The 19,558-nt window shown below is 42.3% G+C and overlaps 1 protein-coding gene and 1 long non-coding RNA gene across 3 annotated transcripts; one reads left to right on the top strand and one right to left on the bottom strand.

Moving 5' to 3' along the window:
• Positions 1-732: 732 nt before the first annotated feature.
• LOC124085709 (uncharacterized) lies at positions 733-7,820 on the top strand. The gene is made up of 3 exons (XR_006849529.2): positions 733-886; positions 1,599-1,671; positions 7,692-7,820. It is a non-coding gene; the product is annotated as an uncharacterized LOC124085709 (long non-coding RNA).
• Positions 1,066-14,669, bottom strand: Wfdc9 (WAP four-disulfide core domain 9). Of its 2 annotated transcripts, none has more exons than XM_046433610.2 (5): positions 14,514-14,669; positions 6,918-6,990; positions 2,901-3,017; positions 1,732-1,873; positions 1,066-1,278 (listed from the first exon to the last, which is right to left on the bottom strand). In XM_046433610.2, exons 3-5 carry the CDS (start codon positions 2,986-2,988, stop codon positions 1,248-1,250), a joined length of 261 nt encoding a protein of 86 aa, XP_046289566.1. In that variant the 5' UTR covers positions 2,989-3,017; positions 6,918-6,990; positions 14,514-14,669; the 3' UTR covers positions 1,066-1,247. The 2 variants fall into 2 exon arrangements, with proteins under 2 accessions (XP_046289566.1, XP_058431546.1); XM_058575563.1 differs by lacking the exon at positions 14,514-14,669 and adding an exon at positions 7,125-7,276.
• Between the last annotated feature and the right edge of the window lie 4,889 nt (positions 14,670-19,558).

Raw genomic sequence — 19,558 nt, 5'->3', positions numbered from 1 at the left:
AGGTACTAACTAGTGTTCTCTTGGACCCTAGCCCTTGCCTGGACTTTTTCTTTGATGTGTCATATCCCCAAACCTTTGGTTGGGCTATGAAGTTGATCAATACAACATTCAGACTCATCCACCTGAGACTATCTTGTCCTGTGTCTCGGGGGCCGGGGAGATGAGGGGAGGCATGAGAGTGGATACATAGTAGGTATGCCAGAAATTCCTCATCAAGAGGAAGTCACATCTCTAAAATGATTTTCTGTACATAATTCAGGAAAATTATATGAGCAGCCCTGCATTCCCTGAAATCTCAAGATATGAATATTATCACCAGGTAAAACTGCCAGGCAGACAGAACTGACCTGATAGGCGTAAGAGGAGACTAGGATGGCAGAGAGATGGATCTATTCTAGAAGCTCCTGGTACCCACCTGGAAGGCAGGATGCTTTCTATAATGACAGAACAGTCCTATTTCTTACAAGGAAAAGTGCTTACTCTGTTGGACAGAGTGAGATGGAGGCCAGGGCCTTGGGTCTTTGCTGAGGACTCTAGCTCTGCATGAGTTCTCAGATCACACACTACCATGTGTTGAGCAAATTCCATTTTCTTTTCTTGAAAACACTGCTAGACTACATTTCCCAGCCTCCTTTGCAAATAGGTGGTACCATGTGATTACAGGAGGGCCAATGGAGGATGAATAACAACTATGAACTCTGCTTCTAGACCAGTCTGTGAACATCTTCTGTATGGGCCGCTATGCTAACTCTTTTCTCTCATCTTCTGGCTAGATGTAGAGGAACCAGCAGAGGAGGCCCTGGGAGATGACAAGCTACAGGTGGAAGAACTTAGGTCCTTTATGGTGCGGATGACTGCCTACTGACCACTTTGGGTGACATCTATTGTGAGTAAAACTGGACTCACTTTGTAGTTTTGCTACAGCCATTACCCAGGCTGGCTAGCACATAGGTCTGATGAGGAAGGCAGAACTGGGTACCTATGTTCCTAAGGTAATGGGAACAAGTCTTGGGGGCTTGTAACAAGGGAAATTAAATTGTAGGGAAGGAATACAAGCTCTCAGGCTTATGATTGATATATTAGTTTATTTGGGAAAAACCTTGAACCTTTTCAGGATGTAGAGATCGAGGAGATTCCAGCAAGATCCTCAGATGGAGCAAGCAAGTGTCCCACCAGGGAGCCAGGCAGCACTCTTCCCAGACCACACAGCCATCCCGCGCCCACGCCTGAGTTGGGTCACGCAGAACCTAGGGGTTTAGCATGGTTTTCATGGGCTCTCTGGAAGAGAAATGCTAGGTGATTAGAAGTCAGAAGCCCTTGGGGAAATCTGTTTCCAAACTTACTAGCATCCTCTGTTCCAGAGGAGGACAGAAACTCTTTCTGTTACATCAGGAGTCACCAAATTCCAACCAATTTTTTTTTTTTTTCCCAAGAGGTTTGCTGACTTTCCAAACAGCTGGAGATCAGGTCTCCTTGGGTCTGGTTGAGAGAAAGAGACCAGTAATTGGGTCCTTGGACAAAGGAAGGATATATAGAATGATGTTTTGAAATACAAAATGAAACTGGAGGAAAAAGTTGCTGTTTTGGTTATTTTGCAGAGTGGTGGCCTGGATTTAGAGACTGGAATTTGGGTGACTGTAGTCTTCTAATGAGGTGACCAGCTTCTGACTGGTGAGTGCAGAGCAGACATCAAGCACACCCAGGTCCTAACCTCCCAACCAACCAACTTACTCATTGTCCAGGCAGATGTTTCCACAGTAAGTCCAGCAGCATGTATGGTTTGGAATTAAACAGCTCAGGGACTTCGTGCACCTTTTCTCACAGTACTTTGATGGAGGCTGCACCCAGCACTGTTCAGTTTCTTTTTCTTCAACTGAAATGGAGATGGTAGAAGTTGGCAGGGTCCCTCCACTTACAACCTGAAGAAACCCTTTTCAAGCTGAAGAAACCTTTCCGGAACTAGGGCTTCAGGTCGCAAGCGAAGTAGTTCTCTGACCTCCAAGAAAATTCCTTCCTCAAATTCTAACCAGCATCTCTTCCCCAGAGATGCCTACTGACCACTTCTGGTGACATGTATTGTGAGTGAAACTGAATCTCACTTACATGACATATGCTCCCTCCTTCCACGTTACCACAGGCCTGCAGGATTCTGGGTACTAAAGACAACACCTGGGATACCCTCACTGTGTATGACACCACACCACTAAATTCATTCTCATATAACCTTAGTTTTTAAGGCTAACAATATCCTCTAGCTCCAGTTTCCATATCTGATTAGCAGAACGGGAAACCTGAGCTAAGGGAGAATAGGAACCTAATTGTCTCCCTTCCTATTTGTCCCCTGTTGATACCACCAATGAACTCGCCCTCTTCCTAGATTCTTTGCTCTCACTGATCACCACATTTCTGCTCAGTTAGCCTCACTTTTTAATCATATGACCCCACGATCCATTAAAGACTCCTTATTTGTCTTTTTCATTTTTTTGTGTGTTCTAAGATGTTCTTCCCTTCAAATTAAATATGCATGTGTTAAACATCATCCTTTTGGCCCTCATCAAAGGCTCATCCCCTTGGGGCACAGAGATCTGAAAATATGGCCTCAAAGGGAAGCTCTGTGTCGATATTTCCCTTATTCCAGCTGGATACCCTCACATTGGGAAATATTATTCCCTGCTAGTTCATGATTGTAGGCAAAAGCTGTGCTCCCTTTCCATACACTCAATTTGCTTCCAGGGATGGGGAGGAAGCTTGGAGGGATGCCATCTTGCTTGGATGTCTCGGTTAAAGAGGGCTCGGGTTCTTTAAAGGCTGATCCTGGAAATGTGGGTCCTGAACCAGCTATGAGAGATCCCCAGAACTGGACAGAGCACCGCCCCCCCTTCCCACACCACCACCGCTACCCTCTTTGTTCCTGAAGCTTCCCAGAACAGGCAGAAGCACTGCAACCCCACAGGTGAACAGGATCAGCAGGAGAATCCCCAGCCTCATGGTTGGCTCTGCGTGTGTTGGGTTGACTTCTGGCGGAAGACGGGTGGAGGTAGAAAGGGGGCCGAGGAGAAGAGGGTAGGAGAGAGAGGGAAAGTGCTTATTATCATATTAAGTTATTCTTTTTCCTACTCTTCTTCCTCTAGTACCGACCACAGTTCAACTCCCAAGCTAGGCATTGCTTTTCTTTTAAAAAAATTGCATTGTTTTATGATTTAAAATGACCAATCTTCAGATTATATAATTTGTAAAATAAATCCGTAGTTCACCACCTAGAGAGGAGGAGTACATGAGTATACTTTAATGTCACAGTCATTTTTTATGAAATCGGACACATTATGTGTCCTGGTATTTAATCTGAAAATATATGTAATGGGGGGTACAGTGGACACTTCAGTGAAGGCATTAAGACAAGAGGTCCTGGATCAGACCAGAGGTGTGGAAGAGCCTCTACCACAGCCTCCACCAGGAGTCAGTCCGGCTGACACCTTGGTCTTGGACTTCTAGCTTCCAGAATTGTTACAAAATAGATCTATTTTGTTTAAGCTCCCTCATTATGATACTTTCCTAAGGCAGCCCTGGCAAACTACCATAATGCATGACAAGTGCTCATTAAATATTAACCAGTATTCTTAGCCCTGTGCACTTTCAATCTAACTATACTAGGAAAATCCTGTTTTCACTCTTAAGTTCATTTTCCAGATTTTTTTTTAAAAGGTCGTAGATTGATTCCAAAGTCAAAGAAACTGTTCATTCAGCAGAACTTGAGAAAAGTTGTTGGCAACAACAGGTTAGGGCTCATGAAACACCCACAGAGATGACGCCGAGTTGAAGGGATTGGAAAGAGGATCTTCTTCTGCTTTTTTTTTTTTTTTATTTTATGGTCCTGGGGATTAAACCCAGGGCCTTGTTCATGCGAGGCAAGCACTCTACCAACCTGAGCTATGTCCCCAGCCTGTAAAGGGGACCTTGAAGTGAATGTGAAGGCCATCCTGAGAGTTTATTGCATGTCCCCAGAAGCGGATGGGCACCCAATATATTTGTGTTAGGGTCAAGAGACTCTGAAAGTGTGGGCATCTGGCTAACGTGGCTTTGGTAGCAGAGAGGAGGGCTGCAGTTTGGGAGGTGTCCAAGTTATAACTGGCCAGATGACATTTTATGACTCCAAGGAACCCGCGAAGTCTCCTCCAGAAGAGCCGGGAGGTGAGCACAAAGCCAGCTTATGATGCTATCTGACGTGCCACGACTCTCCCCACTCCTCTCCGTCCTGGGAGACAGTCAGCTTGGGCAGGAGGAGCAGAAACCTGAAGCACTAAAGTAATGGCATAGGAGGGATCTTGACCATGTCCTGTGACTTCTGAGGGAGGAGAGAGGCCACAGCTATCAACAGCTTATGGGGTTGTTAATTGTATGGGCCTGGGCCAGCACAATTGAATTAATAAATTGAGAAGCTAGCCTGTGGTTGAAGAGTCACATAAAATTTGTCTTTTCTAAGTTTTCCTGAAGAAACAAAGGAAATAACTAGCCATTTTGAAAAAAACAAAAGCAAAGACTTGATGACATCATACAAGTCATGCCAACAGTCCAATTATTATCATTCCTCATGTTCTGAAGGCCTGAATATCTCCTTCCTTCTTTTTTATATTTATTTTTTAGTTTTAGATGGATATAATGTTTTTATTTTATTTTTATGTGGTGCTGAGGATCGAACCCAGTGCCTCACGCATGCCAGGCGAGCGCTCTACCACTTGAGCCACATCCCCAGCACCCCCTCTCCTTTCTTCTTGACAGAAGAATATCCAGATAAACCTCCTTACCGCTGAAGTTTGGCACATATGATATTGTTTTTTATAGCATGAGTTAATGGAGAAGCGTTCCTGGGCTCGCTGCCACAATTTTCTCACCAAGAGTTGAGTTGCATTTCTACCCCCTGGACATGGGCTGCTCCCTCCCTGCACCTGTCCTACCCTAGGCAACACCAAGGTCATTTGTTTGCTGCTTAGTATTTTACAGAAGAAAGAATGTGGGCACCAGAGTAAGAGAGGCTTGAGCTGGAATCCTAACCCCCACCTCTCAGCTCTGGAACCTGGGCCAGCCACCTAACTCCCAGGACTGATGGAGGAGAGTCAGGGAGGGAGACTCCCTCCTGCTCACCTCTGCCCCCTTCACTCTCTGTCTGCTGCTCTATCTTCCTGAGACCAAAAAGGGAGGAATATCAAAGAGACACAGCAAAGGGTAAAATTCTGATATTGTGACAACAGGTGGTGATTGTCCATCTCTCTGAAAGTCTTCATGCTTGTTCAGAAGTTTTCAACCCAAACGGAGGAGACTCGTCTATACTGTCCAATAGGACAGCCCTTGGCCACATCATCATGTGGGCCATCATTCAAATTTATTAAATCAAATTAAAAATCCAATTGTTGGCCATCTTAGGTACTCAGTAGCCACAGGTAGCCAGGGGCCATTACTTCAGGGTAACTCAAGACAGAGCATTTCTATTATCAAAAAAGTCCTACTGAACAGTGCTGCTCTAGATACCCACCAAGACTACTCTGCTGAAAAGCAGGTGTAACTGCAGAGATCACTTGAAAGGAACTGCGAAGACTCTTTCTCCTCTTGGCATTTGTGAAATTTGGAAGTTGGTTTAGGTACAAGAATCACTAGATACACTGACTTTTAGGAAAACTGGTTTTAGAAGATTGGAGGAGAGGCAAGAGATTAGGGAGAGAAAGAAAAGGAGAAATTGTGAACAATCAGGTGTTTGGGGGTTTCCACTCCTCAACACTTGTTTCTGCTATTGGACCTTCTCCATTCAAACCAAGTCCCTGCTGGCTTGCCTCAGTGGGCAGGATGATAGAACATTGCCAAGTTGAGAAGTTGAGACTTCATTTACCACTGGGTGACATTTATGACAAAAAATACAGCTTAATTGGTGAAGGCCAATTAAGAGAACTTCAGGCTATCAGAGATCCATCTTTGAAGCATGGTAGATTTCCAGAAATCCTGCAAATCACTCGCATTCTTTGCACAGGGACGTTAACTAACCAGGGCAGTTTGCCCAGCCTTTGAACCCAAGGCCCTGAGTATTCTGATCCCGCAAAGACACCAGCAAGCACCGTGTGAGGTGGGCATGCAGTGCTTAGACTCTGTGACCCACTTCCAGGTGGGGATGCGCGGTATGGGCCACCTGGCTGAGGGTGGGCATGGATTGCAGTGAGCCTCCGGGTTCCTGGCACCTGCCTTTTGCAGGAAAAAGGAGGAAGACTGGAACCTAGAGACAGAAACCCAGTAAACCCAAAGCCATTGGTTCTATGAGGCTGTTTCTTTGTATTCAAAAATATCATCCTAGACTCAAGTTTTCCAGAGCTTTAAGATCTGTTCATTTAGAAGGTCACATTCTTGTTCTAACATCATGGCCCCCAAGAGGTGTTCAGGATCCTGGAGATGCCTAATCCCTTTCTTGCACACTTTAAGAACACTGAATTATCTCAGAGGAGAGACGCCATCACGGCCGGGACACTTCTCAGATCCTGTCCAGGCTGGGCGCTTCTCACATACAGAGTTCTAGGTGAATTCTTTGGTCATCTGAGATAAAGTGCAAGATAATTAAAAGATCTACAGGTGTCAGAATGACACGAGAGCTACTGCTGACCCCCAAAATATGGGATCCTGGGTTTCCCAGATACTGTTACGAGAAAGTTCTGGATTCAGAGTCAGGAATGCTGGTTTTGTCTGTGCCCCTTTTACTTTTCGGGACCTCAGACAGGTCACATTACCTCTCTCTCTGTTTCCTTATTTGAACAAAACAAGAAGGTGACCTAGGGATTGTAGAAATGCGGGTCCTAGGAACAGCATTGCCCCCACCTGGACGGGAACACACCCAAGCACCCCACAAACAACAGCGCAAGCCTCAAGACCTGAACCCCACCTACCTCTGGAGGTGTCTACGGACTGGCTGACAGCTCTGTGTCTTGCCTCTTGTTACTGGGACGGGGTGACTGAAAGCTGAAACAGAGTCCAAAGAGCAGGAAAACAAAGTTTAAAGGTCTAGAAATCAATAGTGATTTAGGTATTAGATATTTGGTTCTCCCCAAAATTACTGTTGGCTGTATTACAGACATTTTTTTTTAAATACTCACCCATCCAGAAGTATTTTCTTTGATATAGTCAGTGTCTCCTGTAAGCTGGAAAGAACACTGTGTACAGGTGATAGCTCTGGCTACCCACGGGATACCTAAGTGACGCGGCTCCAAAGTCTATTGATGCGTCTGAGTTCGCCCACAGATAGGGGTCGAGAGCAGAGTCTGTCTTTAACATCCATCCTGCTCAGGACTGATTCTCCTTTGCCAATAAATCCACAGCCCTCTCTCCCACCAAATGCCTTCCAGATCTTCTGTAGATAAAAGGAGATTAAAGGGAAGGATTTTGGAAGAGCCTGATGACCAGCTAACAAATGAAGGAAATGAAACGATCAAATCCAGCGGTTGGCACAGGCTTGTTGGTAGAGGGTGGAGAGATGCAGTCACCAAACACCAGGGCTGGCATCACACCAGACACATCCGTGCCGTTTGGGGATCTTTAGAAAAGGTCCAGTGGACCAGAGTCAGGGGCCCTCGAGGAGCAGACTTCCTTCTCTAACTAAACCCGTCTCCAGGAATGTTTACACAGAGGCAAGAGCAGCCCGTGTGTCACACTTCTTCCCACAGGAAGGACCGCCAGGAGGAGGACGAGCCAGTACAAAGACAAGCACGGAGCACAGAGACCTGGGACCAAAGGCCTGGGATAAACCGGGGGCCACGTGCCAGAGGCTTCGTCCCCAGCGTGGCAATGTGAAGAAGTGGTAGGAACTTTAAGAGATGGGCCAAGAGGGAGGTGGGCGGGTCCTTGGGGACACCGTCTTTGGGAAGGGTTAGTGCCTGTCTTGTGGATGAGTTAGTTCTCACCAGTAGGTTGTTATAAAAGGAAGCCGCCCCACATTGGGGCTCGTTCTGCACACAGCTGTTTCCCTTTTCACTCCTCTGCCAAGGAAGCCCTCATCAGAGCAGCCCAGGAGGCCCTCATCAGAGGTTCAACAGATGAAACTGCCCAATCTTGGAATTTCAGCCTCCAAAACAAAACATTGTTTCCTTTTTCCAGTTTCAGGGCCTCACACATGCTAGGAAAGCAGTTTACACTGATTTACATCCCCATCCCCCAATACCTTTACTTTATAGAGTTCTGTAGCCTCTGGTATTTGGTTATAGCAACAGAACAAATATAGTGCTTAATCTAAAATAATTGAATTATGCATTTCCAAGACATTGGTTCATATGGCAGGAAAATTATGTTCTGTGCAGAGCAATCATTATCTTTTGCTATGTCTGGTCCAGATCCTGATAGTCTTAAAAAGCCTATTTCCTCCATAGAGTTCAAGGTCAATGACTACTTCCTATAAACTTGCCCTGAGCCCTTGGCTGATAGGTCCCACCTTGTATTAGTCAGCTCTCTGTCACTGTAACAAACACTTGAGGTAGTCAGCTTATAAAGAGAAAAGGTTTATCTTTGCCTGAAAGTTTTGGAGTTTTCAGTAGATGATTGGTTGACTCTGTTGCTGCTTTGGGTAAGGCAACACATAGGGCAGGAGCTTGTGGTAGAGCAAAACGACTGACCTCATAGCCAGAGAGAGAGAGAGAGAGAGAGAGAAAGGGAGAGGGAGACAGAGAGGTGTCCCACCACCTTCTTCAAAGGCATGCATGCTGTCCATGACCTAAAGACAAGCCCCCATCTCTTGAAGGTTCCACCAACTCCCAATAGCACCAAGGCCTGGGGACCAAGCCTTTAACACCCAGTCCTTGGGGGTTGTTACAGATCCTAACGTCCGCATGTGGCTTCTCTTCCTGAGTTCTAAGATATTCATGTGTACACACACTGGCCCTTTCCTCCCACGCCCTCCACTACCCTATCTCTCACATAGGAACATACACACCTGTGTGTATTAGGCACATTTTAAACTCCATGACGTGTCCATACGTTTCTGCTAACTGCAGGGTTGGGTGTGGGGGTCTGCTCCCATAGTCCCCCTTCCTGACAGCTATTTGCATTTTGAAAGGGGTCTGGCCTCCACAGGGGGCGGGAGTGGCAAATGACAGGAACAGAAGCATCACCTAGAGATACTCCTTGGACCGGAGGCCTGTAGGAGTGACCCCAGAGGGTGCGGACCTGGTGTCTTTGAGTAAAACTACCACACCCCGAAAACAAGTTCTTGGGATGGAGAGAGTGGACAGGAAGCAGAGGAGGAGGCAGCTGGAGGGAGGCCGGGGGCCAGGAGCTGGAGGGGTCAGGAGCTGTGCGGAGGCAGGACTGCTGCGGGCTGAAGGAATTTAAATTGAAAAATGAGGTTGTCATTGCCTCGCAGCCACACGGGGACGAGGAAAGGCCAAGCCCGCGTCCTACACCTGCCTACACCTGCCCACCTTTGGCAGTCTCTAAGAGAGGAAAGCCACACGTGGCCAGTGTTTGAAGTGGCTGTTCTGGGCTCTGAGTTCCAGTTCTGCTTCCTCCACCAATCCACACGGAGTCGGTGAGCAGCTCGGCTGAGTGTTCAAATCTCTTGCCCATCCAGGATCTCCCTTCAGGGGGCTGTGAATCACACCCAGCGGGGGGTGAAGAGATGCCTGAAGGTTCTGGACCTGGTGCTGTGATGTGGGGGGAAGAAAAATAGACTACATGGAGCACCTACTGTGTGCCATGATGGTGCTGGCACATGTCGCCTATTGCATCCTCACAGCTGAAGTTCAAGACACCGTGGTCCCATGCTGTCGGATGGGTGTGACAGAGGTCATGACTGGGTCTGTAGAGGTGGTGGGATTTCCCCAGTGTTACGAGGCTGGGGAATATTGAAGACAGGATTCGCACACAGGTACCAGAGCACAAAATGTTTCCAAAGTTCCTGACAGAAAATACCCACAAGACTCTAATGAGTCTTGCTCCATTTATTCTCTGGTATTTTCTGTGATTTGCAGAAGTTAGTATGTTCATACTCTCCACAGAAAAACAGTTTATTTGAAAGTCAAATTGCACTCTCTCTTTTTCTCTCCCCCCCCCCCGCCCCTGTATGTGGGAGGTATCTTGGGGAGGGAACAAAAGGAAGAGAAAGGTGCAGGGGGTTGAGAGGATCCTAAGAACAGTGAAGGGGGGTCTGTAGACTAGAGGAAAGGGACCGGGTGGGAGTAGCGTCGGGAAAGGGGAGAGAGTGGGGAACGATACTGACCAATTCTACCGTTACGCTGTGTGATTGTGCAAACATGTAATAACAATCCCACCATATGTACAAGTATAATGCACCAATAAAGATAGGAAAAATGATAAGCCAAACTCACAGAAGTAGAGGATAAATGGTGGTCACCAGAGGTGGGGGATGGTGATGGGCGGGAAAGAGGAGACGTTGATGGAAGAGCACAAGATTTCAGGAAGACAATAGGAGCAAAGTCTCAGTGATTTTTTTTTGCACAGAATCATGACTTTAATAAATAGTAATGCATTGCACATTTTGAGATTATTAAAATGTAGATTTAAATGCTTTCACCCATGAATAAAAGTCAGGTTTGTGAAATGATGGATTGTTAAATTATCTTGATTTAATCTTTCCACAATGTAGACATATATCAAAACATCACATTGTACCCCATAAATATATGCAATTATTGCTTGACAGTTAAAAATAGTAATTTTTAAAGGGAATCAGTTTGAAAATACTTGCAAAAATAGGTTGAACCAACACAAAATTACTCAAAAGTTTAGTCAAATTTTTTTTAAAGTTTAATTGCATTTTTCTTCATTCCCCACTTTGTGTATTGTTAATATTAACTATGGATAACAAATCTACTTAAGACCATGTTTTAAAAAAAGAAGAAGAAGAAAGAAAACATGCCTATCCACTTGCTCACTTAATTCTTATGGTACCAGTGGGTTGTACTCTATTATTCCTGTTTGTACATGTGATTGTGAGTTTCAGAGAGACAGAATAACCTGCCAAAGTCACACAACTAGCAAGTGACAGAGTCAGGTTTTATAGCTGTGTCTGATAAGCCTACACATTAATCATGGCACTACACCTGTGTGAGCTTCCAACATCCCACAGCTCCTCTGACTTATCTCTGGACCAGCCAAGGTGAGGGTCAGGATGAGGGGAAATGGGCTGACCCATACTCTGTTGGTGCAAATACAACCCACATCTTGTAAAAACGAAAAATCTTGTAAAAAGACGAATCGTGTTTAATTCCATTTTTATTTATATTGTCTTTCCCAAGGAATAAAGAAATACTCAAGGAACTAGTTATTTGTGAAACTAATAATAGTGAAATGATTTATTACCAGGAGGAGAAACTAGAACCACCAAGATGCCCAATGACTGGTGATTAGTTATCAGAATAGTCTGTTGATCTACGAAGTTTTATAAAATATTTAGGACTATAAGAAAACATCTTACCTGTTAAAAATTTAAAAATTACAGGATTATCCACAATTTAAAAATAGATGTGCACAAGAAAAAAAAAGACTCCTTGGATATATACATAAATATCACCACAGGGTAACAAATGAACAGTGATTTTGGAATTTCAAAAGTCGTCTTTATAGACCCATAAGGTTTATACACTAAGCTTGGATTGCTCACTAATTAGTATGAAAGCAAAAAGTGATGCTGCAAAGAAACATTTTTTTTTTTGTACAGAAAGACGTAAGTGAGACGAAGAGATGAGGGGCCCCACAAAGAGGTCAAGACGGAGCATACACTGTAAAGTAAGAAGAGGGAGGGAACCGAGCTAGAGAAGAGAATACTAGGGCAACCCGTAGGCTTTCCTTCTCTCTTCTTCTTCCTCCTCCTCAATCTAGCCAGGTAATTCTGGGGATGCCCCACGCCCCAGTCAGGACTTACCCAGAGCTCCCACAGTCAATGTGGACCCTCATGCTCCTCTGCTATCTCGTAAGAGCATCTGGAAAGAAGGCTTGTGGGATGGCAGTGGACCCAAGGGGCAGCCTGGCTTCCAGGTTCAGGAGAAACCAGGGGCTCCATCATCGGGCATACCTGGCCCAAGACTCACTTCCTTCCAAGTTCTCCATCTGCCACTTATTGGCCATGTGGACTTAGACAAGTTGCTTAACTCTTCTGTGCCTCAGTTCCTGCATTTGCAAAAGATTAATCTAATAGTACTAAACTCAGGGTCTTTGAGAGTATCCATTAGCAATATTAAATATTTTATGCTTAGTGGATTTGGTACCAAACTGGGTGATTCTGGTACTTGCCTTGGCAGCACACATAACAAACTGGGTGATTCTGGATATTTCCTTGCGTGTTTCATTGGTCTATTTACCAAACTTTACACAGCACTCCCTTCCTATCAGTCATTAGCACTAAGCACTCAATGGATGATTCATGGAATCCCCTCAAGAGCGCTGTAAGGACAGTGATGTTTTTACCCCCACTTTATGAATGAGGAAACGGATGCTCAGGGATGATTAGTGATTTGCCCAAAGTAAATAGGAGCCAGGATCTGAATCTGGTTTAACTCTTTTAACTCTCTGCGTACCGTGGCCCTTTCCAAGCCCTCTTGGAAAAGATCCTGTATCATTGGCTCAAAACCCACAAGATATTGGAGATACAGCAGTGTTAGGATGGTGCTAGCAACAGAGAAATGGATATAAAGCTGGACAGGACTTCAAAAGGCCATCCAACAACATTATAGAAAAAGATATTCATTTTTTTGAAGCTATTGTAAATGGGGTAGTTTTCCTTATTTCCCTTTCAGAGGATTTGTTACTGATATACAGGAATGCCTTTACTTTATGGGTGTTGATTTTATATACTGCTACTTTGCTGAATTCATTTACTAGTTCTAAAAGTTTCCTGGTGGAACTTTTTGGATCTCCTAGGTATGGAATCATATTGCCAGATCAGATACAGCACTAATCTCTAGGGCATATAAAGAACTCCAAAAGCTAAACACCAAAAAAACCAAATAACCCAATCAACAAATGGGCCAAGGACCTGAACAGACACTTCTCAGAAGGTGATATACAATCAGTCAACAAACATATGAAAAAATGTTCATCATCTCCAGCAATTAGAGAAATGCAAATAAAAACGACTCTAAGATTTCATCTCACTCCAGTCAGAATGGCAGCTATTAAGATTACAAACAACAAAAAGTGTTAAAGAGGATGTGGGGAAAAGGCACGCTCATACACTGCTGGTGGGACTGCAAACTGGTGCAGCCAATATGGAAAGCAGTAAGGAGATTCCTTGGAAAACTGGGAATGGAATCACCATTTGACCCAGCTATCCCTCTCCTCGGTCTAAACCCAAAGGACTTAAAAACAGCATACTGGGGCAGGGGCTGTAGTTCAGTGGCAGAGCACCTGCCTCACACATGTGAGGCACTGAGTTTGATCCTCAGCACCACATAAAAATAAATAAATATATATTTTAAAAAAACAGCATACTACAAGGACACAGCCACATCAATGTTTATAGCAGCACAATTCACAATAGCTAAACTGTGGAACCAACCTAGATGCCCTTCAGTAGATGAATGCATAAAAAAATTGTGATATATATATATATATATATATACACACACAATGGAATATTACTCAGCAATAAAAGAATAAAATCATGGCGTTTGCAGGTAAATGGGTGGAGTTGGAGAATATAATGCTAAGTGAAGTAAGCCAATCCCAAAAAAACAAATGCTGAATGTTTTCTCTGATATAAGGAGGCTGAATCATAGTGGGGTAGGAAAGGGGAGCATGGGAGGAATAGACGAACTCTAGATAGAGCAAAGAGGTGGGAGGTGAAGGGAGGGGGCAGAGGATTAGAAATGATGGTGGAATGAGATGGGCATCATTATCCAAAATAGATGTATGAAGATTTGAATGATGTGAATATACTTTGTATACAACCAGAGATATGAAAAATTGTGCTCCATATATGTAATATGAATTGTAATGCAACCCCCTGTCATATATAACAAATTAGAATTTAAAAATTAAAAAAAAGAAAAAGAGGGGCTGGGGATGTGGCTCAAGTGGTAACACATTTGCCTGGCATGCGCGGGGCACTGGGTTCGATCCTCAGCACCACATAAAAATAAAAAATAAAGATGTTGTGTCTACCGAAAACTGAAAAATAAATATTAAAAAACTCTCTTTTCTCTCTCTCTCTGCTCTCTCTCTTTTTTTCTCTCTCTCTCCCTTAAAAAAAAAAGAAAAAGAAAAAGATATTCATAGATCCTTTCTCTACTTCCACAGTCACCCAGACTGCTGTGAGCGTGTCTCAGGGGAGGAGAGTCCGGCAGGTTCACATCATTCTATCTCTGTCTACTTTGCCTGCAGCAAAATGAATTTAAAAAAAAACACTCCTTGAGTAGAAAACCAGGGTCAATGTTCTGTATGTCCCCAATTTATGATTTGGAACAGAACTCCCAGATCTGTCACAGCCAGAAGGATGATTAGAATCTGAGTTGTTGGAATTCATTCTGCTCCTCACTTACCCTGAGTGCTTGGGTCCCACAGTCCTGCAGGTGAGGAAGAAGAGCTGCTGGCCATATAATCACACAGCACCTCCGGTTCAGACATCTTCAGAGGTATGTGGAGATGAAAGTTCTGGGCTGTAAGTGCAAGAGCCTGTGAAAGCTCCCATTTGGGGTTTGCTTCATTGGGCTCCCAGGGCACGTCATGTCCCCTCACGCCGGCACTGTTGATGGAATTGATTGTTGCTCTTGTTGTTAATTGTTTCAAGTAGAGAAACAGAGAAGGTTGGCACCGATGGGCACTGGGTGCCTCCACATTGCCACATGCTGAGAAGAGCACCACATCATTTATTTACATAGTGCTCCCATGGAGAAGACCTCCCTTGAATCTAATTATGAATAAATCTCAGACCAACCCCAAGTCAGGAATGTTCAATTAAAAGAAAAGTTTGACTGTATTCTTCAAAAAATGTAGACAGATATATTACCGGGTAAATTGATAAAACGGAATACTCATAGTAGATTAAATTATATTTTATCAGCATTTAAATGAAGTTGCTACTTATGCCATGATCATCAAGAGAATTACCTTTTTGTTAAGAAGTGATTACCCTTCGATTAGAAATGAGAGCTATGAAAAATAAAATTTACTCTCAAATCATTCAGAAAAAAAAAAGATATGAGAGACAGAGAGGGAGACATAGAGACAGAAACGGAGAGGAAGCAACAGAGGTAAATCCTTAAAAATAGGTGAATCTGGGTAAATGGTCAATAGATGATCTTTGCACTATTCTTACTCTTGCAACTTTGAAGTTATTTCCAAAAAATAATAATTTTTTAAAATTTATTTATTTATTTTATTTTTTTAAATTAAAGGCAATTCATTTAAAGTTTCAAGTGGCTCAAAATTTATTGATATTTTTTATAATCTTTCATATATGCCAAGAGGAAAATGAATTTAGCTCATCTCAGAAGATTTGCACCTTAAATAAATAAATACATTCTATATATAAAATTTTGCACATTGCAAATTCCCAATTTTGAGATTTGAAGGGATTTCAATGAATGCATGTAGTGCATGTAGGTTTTCTTCTGCTTGGTTGAAAATGTTGAAGCAAAAATAAAGACTTTTTTGGAAATGGTTCACTTGCAGGGAAAGGTTCCATGATGCCTTCCATGACTACATAATATCCAGACTTCTCTTTTGTATTGACTTCTCCTTGCATCTGTGTCTTCTATCTTCCTCCAGGAGAGGAAAAAAACAGCTGGGAATAAGAGAGTAGTAAAGAAGGGCTGGGACTTTAAAAAAAAAAAAACACTTAAGGCTAAGGCTGCAGCTCAGTGGCAGAGGGCTTGCCTAGCATGTGGGAGGCACTGGGTTCTATCCTCAGCACCGCGTAAAAATAAATAAAGACATTCTGTCCCCATCTACAACTATAACAAAATTAAAAACCAAACCAAACCATGCTTAACCTCCTTTCAAGCCCCAGCTCCACCATGAGCTGCTTAAAACAAGAGGCAGCATTTATTCTGCATACACTGTGTTTACTTTGCAGATCCCACACCCTTTCCTAGTTCATTCTGTTCTTCTTCACACCAATATCTATATGATACACTGGGTATTTCTTTTCTGTATCTTCTTTACTCCCAGTCCCCTCTGCTAGAAGTGAGCTCAATGAGAGGAGGGTTTACAGCTGTACCCTCAGTCCTTGTAATAGTTCCTAGATTACAGCAGTCACTTTACATAAATCCTTGTAGGTTGAATGAATTTAGGCTGGATAAATGAAGGTAGAACCTTACTCAATTGTAAGAATTTATTTCGAGTAGATTAAATAAATAATTGATAAAAAATTTTTGAAGTCCACAACAAAGTCAATGAGATTTAATAACCTTTACCCTTCTGCGGGGAGAAAAAGAAGTCTAAGTTTAATAATAATAACCAACATTTATTTTGCAAGTACTGTGAGCCAGGCCCTATGCCAAGTGCTTTGTGTATTCAACATTTGCATTGTGGACATTAATAGAACTCACATTGTAGATGGAGAAACTGTTATGTCAATCGCATAACTTCTGTTGATTTAAATGTATTAGGGTTGAGAATCAAGCCCAGGCCCCTCGGACCCCAGTGCCCGTGTCTAGACAGCACCAACAATCTTCAGTACGGTGGCGAAGGGAGAGAATTTCAGGGAATATCTGTCATCTTTCTTTGCCATAGTTTAAATAGGGGTTGTCCTCAAAATTCATGTTGCATCTTAATTGCTCGATGTGGCAGTGTTAGAAAGTGAGGCCTCGTGGAAGGGGTTTGCGTCATGGGGGCAGAGCCCTCAGGAATGATCAATGCTTTTTCCATGGACATGGGGAAGCTATCATGAGAGTTTCTCTTTTCTTCTCTCTTCCTCATGTACCCATTTGCCGTCTGCCATGAGGTTCTCAACAGAAGCCAAGCAGACGCTGGCTCTGGGCTCTGGATTTCCCAGCTTCCATGCCCATGAACCACAAAAATTTATTTTCTTTCTAAACCACCCAGTGTCAGGTATTCTGTATTAGTAACAGAAAACAGATTAAGACAGAAAATTGAAAACAAGAAGTAGAGATGCAAATGAATCACCAAACTTGAATTATGAAGAAATAGAAAACATGAACTGACAAACAATAAACCACGAGACTGAATCAGAAATGGAAAGTCTTCCGACAAAGACGAGCCCAGGATTGATCTCTTCACTGCAGAATTCTACCAAATGTTTAAAGAACTAATATCAGTTTTTCTCAAACTACTCAAAAAGATTGAAGAGGAGGAAATTCTTCCAAACTACTTCTGAGGTCAGCATTGCATTGATACCAAAACCAGATAAAGACATAACAAAACAAGAAAACCATAGGTCAAAATCCCTGATGAAATAGAAACAAAAACGATCAACCAAATACTAGCACACTGAATTTAGTGGCACATTAAGAAGATCATTCATTATGAATAAGGGGGATTCCTCCTGCAATACAAGGATGGTTTGGCATATGCGAATCAATAAATTTCATAAACCACATTAACAATTTCATGCACAAAAACCATATGTTCATCCTAATAGTTGCAGAAAAAGCATTTAATACAATTGTGAAAAACAACATATTAGGTGTAGAAGGAACGTTCCTCAACAAAATAAAGACTATATATGAAAAACTCACAGATAATAATTGAATGGGGAAATATTATAAGCGTTTCCTCTATGTTCTGGAACAAGACAAATGTGCCCACTTTTACCACCTGCTACTGGAAATCCTAGCCAGATCAATTAGGCAAGAGAAAGAAATACAGGGTGTCCACACTGGAACAGAGAGGGTCAAATTTTCTGTGGGCAGATGACATGATCTTATACACAGAAAACCTTAAAGACTCCACATAAAAAAGTCATTGGAATTAATAAATTCAGTGAAGTTGTAGGGTACAAAACCAACACATAGAATTCAGTGGCATTTCTATATGCTAATAGTAAACTATCTGAAAGAGAAATCAAGAGGACAATTCCTTTTACAATAACTACAAAAAAATTAAAATATTCAGCAATAAATTTAGACAAAGATGTGAAAAATCTCCACAACAGAAGCTGCAAAACATTGATGAAAGAAATCAAGGAGAATATAAATAAATGAAAAGTTATCCTCAAGAATTAATATTCACTGTTGTTAATAAATATTTTAACAATAATATTATTATTATCCAGACTATCCAAAGTGATCTACAGGTTCAAGACAATCCCATCAGACTATCAATGTTATTCTTCACAGACTTAGAAAAAATAATCCTGAAATTTGTGTAGAGCCACAGAAGACTCTGAATCACCTGGGTGATCTTGAACACAATGGAGAGATCTTACTATCAGACCTCAAAATATACCACAAAATTATAATAATCAAAACAGCATGGTGTTGTCATAAAAACAGACATATCCATGGAGAGAGCCCATGCATTTATAGCCAACTGTTTTTTGATAAAAGATTCAAGGACCCACAATGGAGAAAGAACAGTCTCTTCAATGAGTAGTGCTCTGAAAAATGGATGTCCACATGAAAAACAATGAACTGAGATTCCTATGTCTTAGTTGTTGATAGACTTTTAAAATTTTTTTATTTATATGTGGTTCTGAGAATCAAACCCAGTGCCTCACACATGCCAGGCAAGTGTGCTACTGCTGAGCCATGGCTCCAGCCCCCGAGATCCCTATCTCTTACTAGCCACAAATATAAACTCCAAAGACATTAAAGGCTTAAAAATAAGATATAAAACTATGAGAAGGAAAATCTAAGGGAAGGGCTGGGGATGTGGCTCAAGCGGTAGCGCGCTCGCCTGGCATGCGTGTGGCCCGGGTTCGATCCTCAGCACCACATACAAACAAAGATGTTGTGTCTGCCGAAAACTAAAAAAATAAATATTAAAAAATTAATTCTCTCTCTCTCTCTCTCTCTCTAAAAAAAAAAAAAAGAGTGGATGGGGTAGAGAGAGAAGATGGGAGGGGAGGGAGGGGGGATGGTAGAGGATAGGAAAGGTAGCAGAATACAACAGTTACTAATAGGGCATTATGTAAAAATGTGGATGTGTAACCGATGTGATTCTGCAAGCTGTATTTGGGGTAAAATTGGGAGTTCATAACCAACTTGAATCTAATGTATGAAATATGATATGTCAAGAGCTTTATAATGTTTTGAACAACCAATAAAAAAAATTAAAAAAAAATTTTACATACTAGCAAAAATATTAATAATAATAAATGTCCCTCTAGTTTATCATTTAGGAAGATGTAGAAAAAAAACCATAGGAGTGATAAAACCTCCCACATCTGAAGAGTTATAAGATATAAAATTCTATAACATATTATATAATATATAATTTGAAAGTTTTCTTTTTTCTCACTTGTACAGAATCTCTGTAACTTAACATGTCATCACTAACCCATATACCTAATTTATTTTATTGTTTATTTGTACCATATTTCATAGAGTCTAAGGTAAAAGTGCTTCCTTCATATCTATGAAGTTGTGAAGTATTTTACAAGCATGAATATTTCATAATATAA

Source organism: Marmota monax, unplaced genomic scaffold (genome assembly GCF_021218885.2).
Source record: "Marmota monax isolate L192 unplaced genomic scaffold, Marmota_monax_Labrador192_F-V1.1 WCK01_AAM20220418_F8-fsc00014, whole genome shotgun sequence".
NCBI classification, from domain to species: Eukaryota; Metazoa; Chordata; class Mammalia; order Rodentia; family Sciuridae; genus Marmota; species Marmota monax.
The sequence above is the reverse complement of the archived record's forward strand: the minus strand, read 5'-3'. Positions and strand labels throughout refer to the sequence as shown.